Source organism: Doryrhamphus excisus, linkage group LG12 (genome assembly GCF_037039965.1).
Source record: "Doryrhamphus excisus strain RoL-2023G ecotype Guam linkage group LG12, RoL_Dexc_Guam_v1.1, whole genome shotgun sequence".
NCBI classification, from domain to species: Eukaryota; Metazoa; Chordata; class Actinopteri; order Syngnathiformes; family Syngnathidae; genus Doryrhamphus; species Doryrhamphus excisus.
This window is the reverse complement of record NC_136368.1, coordinates 1,297,704-1,305,660: the sequence shown is the minus strand read 5'-3', so window position 1 is coordinate 1,305,660 and position 7,957 is coordinate 1,297,704. Positions and strand designations below refer to the sequence as shown.

At 49.4% G+C, this 7,957-nt stretch overlaps 1 protein-coding gene across 1 annotated transcript in view; it reads right to left on the bottom strand.

Annotated features, from left to right (window-relative positions):
- Positions 1-368: 368 nt before the first annotated feature.
- Positions 369-7,957, bottom strand: part of LOC131136273 (titin-like) — a 171,937-nt gene continuing 164,348 nt past the window's right edge. The window contains 3 exon segments of the mRNA XM_078795446.1: positions 369-1,497; positions 2,749-2,878; positions 2,948-7,938. Of these exon segments, the coding sequence (XP_078651572.1) occupies positions 1,262-1,497; positions 2,749-2,878; positions 2,948-7,938 (5,357 nt within the window). The 3' untranslated portion in view covers positions 369-1,261.

Here is a 7,957-nt window from a genome sequence, read left to right as displayed (position 1 = left end):
TAATACTAGACTACTACTACTACTACTAGTAGTAATAATCAGAAGAAGAATAATGATGATAGTAATAATAATAGGCTAATTAATAATATAATGATTATTATATCATTGATCACTGTCTCTATTAATCTATCTATTAATCTATTAATAGTAATAATTAATTCTATTAAGATCACGATGTGGGAGTTAGCCTCCATGACAGTCCATTTAGTTTCCTTTCTTAGTTCCTGGTTCATGCCCTTATTTTGTATTCACTTCCTGTGTCGCTCTGTTCAGTTTTCCTTTGCTTTGCATTCATCCCCGCATCCTGGAGGCCACTACACTACACTACGCGGCCACGCCGCACGGTGACAGATGACAACGGCAAGGTCTCGGTGCTGAAATCATGCTTTATTAAAACAGAAAACTCAAGGAGGGTGAAGGAAAGAAACCAACATTTCACACAGCAAGATGGAGTCACTGTGGCATAGAAGTCAACAATGAACTAAAAGCTACGTTACACGCAAACACGCTAAGGCACAATCCTCCAAGAGATGGCGCTGCTTCTGCACAGCCGAGTCCGCTCAGACTCGGTCTTCTTCCGGCCAGGAGATGTTAACCACGCCAAGTCCAAGGGAGCGTCCCGTGCCAGAAGCAGCGCTCCTTGATCAAAGGTAAGAGTGCAGGCCACTCGCACTCCTACCGTGTCATCAAAACAAAACGTGTCGGTACGACTCGGTCAGTTGAAGCACAAGGCCGCGTCGTGCTGCTTACGCGAGGGTGACACAAACAGCAGTCGGGGCCTTACGCTCGCAGGAAATCGTAATCGTGATGAGCGTTTGGTTTCCATCATCGGCGGGGAGCGGCTCTACCCGCCGAGGCAATCTTAGACTTCAACGTTGAGTTGAGGCACAAAGTTTCGTTTCTCCGTTTTCTCCGCAGGGTATTCGTTCCGTGTTAGAACTTTCTCCTATGAAACCATTTTAGCTTTCATTCATTTCATATTTTTGTCATAAATAACAATGCATACATTTCTCATAACCGTGAAATCCGGCTATATACATTATGTACATGTCACCGCAAAAGTGTCATCACATCTTATCACAAGTTGAGACTTGAGTTTGGTATCAATGAACGTCATGTTTGGTACAAAAATAGTTCATATTTACAAAAAGAAAAATCTGTCAATTGTTGCTGATTCACTAAACCAAAGATTAGCAATGGGGGGGAAACAAGGGGGGGGTGGAACATCCATTTCAATTCTTAAAGCGACATTTTTTTTTTTTTACATGGATCGGATGTGAACGTTGACAGTCCATGTGTCGGAACTGAGTTCATTGGAAAGACGGAGGGTGTACGCTCCAATGTGGTTGTTCTTCACCGCCGCCGTCAGAAGCGTGGAAACGTTGGCCGTGTCGTCAACGTGAGTCCGGCCTGAGCGGAGCCCCTGCACAGTTGGGACGGGGTCTCCAGAGACGGCCTCGGTCGCCATCGGCGAGTCAATGTTCTCTGGCGGAGTGCCTGGAAAAGGCAGTTGACAGATTCATAGGCAAGTTCTTCTGATGGCAGTAACTTCTGTTAGTGACTGAGGAACAAACACAAGAACTGATGCTATGAAGATCCACCTTGTCTAGTCCCCCGTCCCTGTCAGTTTTTTATGACTAGTCTTACATATGCTGTCAATGGAGACAAATAATGGCCTGCATTCAAGTTGTCTTAATCATTTTTGGGCTTTTTCTTTTCTTACCAGTTCCAGACCCGACTGCCAAAAGCAAATTCCCACTAACTAGGATTAGGACTCAAATGTAGTGTAATGTAGAAATGTAGACTCAAGTGGAATATTTTAGTAGGCAGAGCATCAAAAAACTATTTATCACCTTCTCAATATGTTTTTTTTCCTCAAAAGAGAAAAAAAAATTTGATTTTTGGGCTTTTTCTTTTTTTTTCATTTTTCTTCTTTTTTCTTACCAGTTCCAGACCCGACTGCAAAAAGCGAATTCCCATTAACTAGGACTCAAATTTATAAATGGAATATTTTACTATGTAGAGCATCAAAAAATTACTACGTTTTCTTTTTCTTCCTCGAAAGAAAAAAAAAATTGTTGGGCTTTCTCTTTTTTTCTTACCAGTTCCAGACCCGACTTCAAAAAGCGAAATCCCACTAACTAGGATTAGGACACAAATTTATTATTTTAGTAGTATTTTAGTAGGTAGAACATCAAAAAACTATTTGTCACCTTTTCAATATTTTTTTCCTCGAAAGAAAAAAAATAATAATTTTTGGGCTTTTTCTTTTTTTCTCTTTTCTTACCAGTTCCAGACCCGACTGCAAAAAGTGACTTCCCCGAATTCCCACTAAATAGGATTAGGACTCAAATTTATAAATGGAATATTTTAGTAGGTAGAGCATCAAAAAACTATTTATCAACTTCTCAATACATTTTTTCCCTCAAAAAGAGAGAAAAAAAAAGTAATTTTTGGCCTTTTTTTTTCTTACCAGTTCCAGACCCGACTGCAAAAAGTGACTTCCCCGAATTCCCACTAACTAGGATTAGGACTCAAATTTATAAATGGAATATTTTAGTAGGTAGAGCATCAAAAAATTCTCTGACATAAAATTTTTTTCCCGCGAAAGAGAAAAAAAAAAAAAAAATTTGGGCTTGCTTCCTCAACACTAGCGGCACAAATGCTAATCCAACCGTATACTTGACTTTGGAAATCTTCCTTCCAAGAATTCCTGCTACTCGCCTTGTCCAAAGACAGATTACTCACTGAGGATGTCGATAGAAGACGTAGCTGAGCACTTCCCAAACTTGATGGCGTATTTGCCGCCGTCTGCAGGTCTGGCATCCCGTATTTCCGGAGTGTACACACTCATCCTCGAGTTAGATGTGTCCCACAGCTGTGGGAGGAAACACTGCAGGTCAACCATTGATACGTCCAAGCCTCTATTCCAACAAGGAATACTCACAGTCAAACCGTCTTTCAACCATTCCACGTCAGGGTAAGCCCCGCCCAATGTTTGGGGTTGCAACAGGAAGTGAGGTGTCGCTCCACAGCTCAGCTGCTCCGAGTCTGATTTGATTTGACAGCCAACTTCCTTAACAGATGGACTTGGGGATTTTGGGGTCGTGGACTTGGGCGAGACTGGTGACTTGACTCTCAGAGGGGACTTGATTGGCTCAGGGGATTTGAGTCTTTGTGGGGATTTGACAGGTTCCGGGGACTTGGCTTCCGGAGAGGTTACCCTCGTCGGGGCGGCGACTTCCTCCTTGGGCTCCGACTTGCGAATGCTCAGAGTAAAATAAGCTTCTTGTTTGCCGGCAGCATTTTCCACCAGCAGAGTGTAGGTTCCTTCATCTGATGCCCGAACCGCCGAGATCTCCAAAGAGGAACCGTACTGTGTGGACACGATGCGGTGACGGGCGGAGGAACCCAGGGGTTCTCCTTCCTGGAGCCACAATATTGAAGGTGCTGGGTCACCGTCCACCTCGCAGGAGAACCTGGCGAGGTCGCCCTCCTCGACCGTTAGAGATTGAGGTTTGGTGAGGATCTTGGCGGGTATAGTAGGCTCTGTCTTTTCCTTTTTGACAACAGTGACGGTTTTGGTCAACGTTTCAGTCACCGTCTCCTTGACCGTTGCTGATGAGATGTGATAGATCTCCGTTTCGGCCGTGTCTCCAGGATGGGAGGATGGAGGTTCTTCATCCCTTTGCATGGACGAGAAGGCAACGTATTCTGCTGATGCTACGTCTAAGGTAGCGCAGTCTGAAATCTCTCCTTTGACGTTCTTGCAGACCACAGAGTAAGCTCCTGCATCTTCAGTCACGCAGTTGTTGATGTGGAGCGTCAGAAGGCCGCTGATGTTGGTCATGTGGTATTTGCCGCCTGGGAAGATCTCCTTCCCGTTGTGGAACCATTTGGCTTTGGGTTCCGGTTTGGCCTGCACGTTCAGGGTGAACCTTGTGTTGGAGCCATACGGAACACGATGGGATCTCATGCGGATTGTAATGTGAGGGATGTGGTCCAGACTAAAAGGAGCCTCCGTCATCCTTTCTACTGATCTCCGTTCTGATCTTAGAGTCTTCTTCCGTTCCTCATACCTGGACAGGAAGTCCACTTTGGGTAAAACTGTTTCAGTCTTAGCAACCTTTTCTAAGGAGGGGGCTTTCTTCTCCGGTTCAGGCATGGAGAGCTTCGGGATGGGTTTTGGAATATACTCGGAAGCAAAAGCCATCAGATGTTCCGATTCAATGCTTTCGGAGACTTTTCCGACAGTGACCGCCGTCTCCTTTTTCAGACTTCGGGTCTTCTCCTCAAATTCCATACGTTTGATTTCACTCCTGTAGGAGGAGATTCTCTGGACGGTGGAGTGTGGACGCAGAAGCTCTTGATCTTCTCGCTCTTCGTAGACTCGTTGCTTCTGCCTGGGTGGTTTATACGTGGCTCTGTCGTGACGCTGACGCAGGTCAACAAAACTGGGGCCGGCTTCGTACTTGGATGGAATCCGGTAGGAATCGTATCTCTGCAGGGCTTCCGCCTCATCGTCGTCGTCGTCGCTGTAGACTCTTCTGGGTGACGACGGTCGCAACGCCGACAGCTCAAATCGAACTGGGCTGAGGCTTGGCGGAGAAGCGGAGTAACCGAGTTCCAACTCTTGTTCCAAGTGCAGCCTCTCCTCTTCGGTTCTCTTCATGGACAGGTACTCCTTGACCGGGAGGAGGAGTTCCTCGTCTGCAAAGTCACCCAGAGACCTCCTCCGAATCCTGCGGTAGGCGTCCATGTCCGGGGAGGCAGCGCGGTACCTCGCCGGCCTCACGATCTCCAAATCATCTTGAGTCATGGACGGGATGTGCCACCTGGGTTTGTACTGGTCTTTGATCCTGATGGGGACCTCGTAGAACTGCTCCCACCTGGAGAGACGGATTCGTTTCATCCTCTTCTGCTTGATTTTCTCCATGGGTTCGGGGAACTCGTACTGATCCCGAAGCTTCTTGTACCACTTCATGTCCGAGAGCGGCTTGAAGTGTTTGATTTCCATGTCTTCTTCAAGGACAGCTGGGTTCATGATCCGAGGCGCGGGAACGACGTACGGCATGCGGAGCCTCTTCTCGTCGGCACGCTTCTTCCGCTCTTCTTGTTCTTTCTGGATTTCCGATTCGCTCTTTTCACCCTTTTTGGTCGTCACCGCCGGTTTAAACATGGTGGCCGCTTCCCTCACCGCCTGGACGGCAGCGGGCGGTAACGGCATGACGACCGTGTCCGACAAAATTTGAGACAGCCGGACCTTTTTGTCCAATTCCTCCTTTTGGGACACGCTTCTCTTATCCTTTTGGACGCTCTCGTAGTCTTTCTTCACGTGAGCCACGCGTTCCACTTTGAGTGTCGCTTGGCAACTCGCCGACCCGGCAGAGTTGGTAGCGGTTACTCGGTAGATGCCCGAGTCTTCCGGTAGCGTCTCTCTGACGTGGAGAATGAAATAATCCAAGCCTTCGTGGACAAGTTCGATGGACGGTCCAAACGCGATGGGCATTCCGTCCTTTTCCCACTTCAACGCGGGATGCCCTGAAACTCGGATCTCGAAACGAACGTTCTGGCCTTCCCGGCACTCCACGTTGGCTAGAAGGCGCTTGAACATGGGTCTCAGGGTGAGGTCCGCTGGTTTGGGTCGAGGAATCACGGTGAGACGAGCCTTGCAGCTGTCGTCGCCGTAGCGGTTGCGAGCCACGACGCTGTATTCCGCATCGTCCTCATCCTCGGCGTTGTGGATAATCATCTGGTACAGACCTTTGTCGCTGATGAAGGTGTACTTTTTCTCGTCCTGTCCGGGGATGAGCTTTTGTCCGGATTTGTGCCACGTGACGCGAGGCTCGGGGTGAACCGTGATCGTTACGCCGAATCGCACGTTCTCGCCGATGTACGCCGTGTGGTTCACGAGAGGGAGCGTGAACTCCGGCGGCTTCTGAAGCATTCTTGCGGTGTCGATTCGACGTTTCGTTTTCTTGACCACGCGAGTCGTGAAGAAGTCGCGGTAGCACCTGACGCCGTTCACGAACAACTCGGCGTAGACGCTGTCCTCGCCGTACTCGTTGACAACCTTGCATCGGTACGTGCCGTCGTCCGCTCTCGCCACCTTGGTGATCGTCATGACGGCCAAGCCGTCCTCGTAATCGATTTCATATTTGTCGCTAGCTTCCAGTTGCCTGACGCCGCAGTACCATGTGACTTCGGTGGTGCTGTCATAGTTATCGATGTTGCAGATGAATTTAACGCTGTCGCCCTCGCTGGCGACGCTGTGCCCGATCTGACCGCCGACCGGTCCGTGTTCAAACGGAGCAATCTTGACCTTGGCGATGAAAACGCCGCGCTGGGACCTGATTGAGCCGCCGCTAGCCACGCGCGCCGCGGACACCACGGTGTTCCACTCCTTCTTCACCATCGTTTGGTAGTACCTCTTGTGTCTGCTGGTCTGGATGGACCTGGTGCTCAGCTCCTCCGCGGGCTTGGAGAGCCACGGGTGCACCAGAGCTTCGGCGGCGGTCATACGATGTTTCCGTTCCTTTGTCATCAAACGGTCGGTAAAGTCTAACGCTTCCACGCTGACCTCCTTGAAGGACTCGTCGTCGTAGCTGTAGGCTGCATTGGAAATGTTGTCAATCATCTGCTGGTTGGTTTCTGCCGAGAACGGGTTGAGTCCGCTGAGGAGCACATAAGCGAGAACGCCCACGGACCACATGTCCGTCACGGTGCTGATCATGTCGCACTGGTGGATCTCCGGGGCGGCGTACTCTGCAGTGCTGTACTGGATCTTAATCTGCTCTCCGGGCGTCAGATGCCTGGATTGTCCCAACTCGATAATTTTGACGTTTGAGCCGGTTCTTGTCGTGTAGACGATATTCTCCGGCCGGATATCAAAATGTCCGTAGCTCTGATTGTGTAAGAACTCCAGAGCCGAGCAGATCTGCCGAATGTAGTTCACAATCTCACGTTCATTCAGCTCGAATTCCGCCGTGTTGAGACGTTCGAAGATGTCCACACCTGAGATGAAGTCATAGATCAACACCAGCTCCTCTTGGCTTTCGAAGGACTCGTGGAGAAGGAGGAAGTTTTCGTGTTTCGCCAGATTCAGGTTGGCAATTTCCTTCTTGATGATCGCCTGATCGGCACCTCTCACTTTGACAAATTTAGCCATGAAGGTCCTTTCGGAACTGATGTCCACGCAACGGTGGACGATACCGAACTGACCTCTTCCCAGTTCCTCCGCGATGGAGAATTTGTTATGCATATTCTTTGCATCCGAGTGTTGACATTTTCCTTTGGGGATGCGTCCCGTGTCATCAACCTCTCTGTCGTAGAGAAGGATTCTGGATTTGTCCTCCTTCGTCATGACGGGTCCGCTGGTCTCGGACGGGGCGCTCTGTCCGAACTTGTTCTCAGCAATGACTCTGAACTGATAGCTGGTCCCGCCGAAGAGATTGATAACGGTGTAACGGGCGTCACGGGACTGAGCGACACGCTCCCACCTCTCGGCGGTGGTGGGACACTTTTCGATAATGTAACTGATAACCTTGCTGCCGCCGTCGTTCGCCGGCGCCACCCAGTTCAGGGTCACCGAGTCTCGGGAGACGTCGCTGGCTTTGACGCCTCGCGGGGGATCGGGCACATCCGCCACATCCAGCTCAACCGTCTGCTGATCGATGCCGAAGCGGTTTTTCGCGCAAACGATGTAGAAGCCAGCGTCCTTCTTCTCGACTCCGTTGGGGAACATCAAGGAAGTGAAGGATCTGGTGACGATGACCTGGTAGTGGCCGTTGCTGTCTATGAGATCTTGTCCCTTCTGCCATGTGATGACCGGATCCGGCTTTCCGCCAAACGGGATCTTGATATTGACCATTTCTCCGTGCAGGGCAGGAATTGCTTCCTTGTCCTTCAGGTTCTTGGGAAGATGGATCTTTGCCGGAACTGATAACAGAGAAGAAGT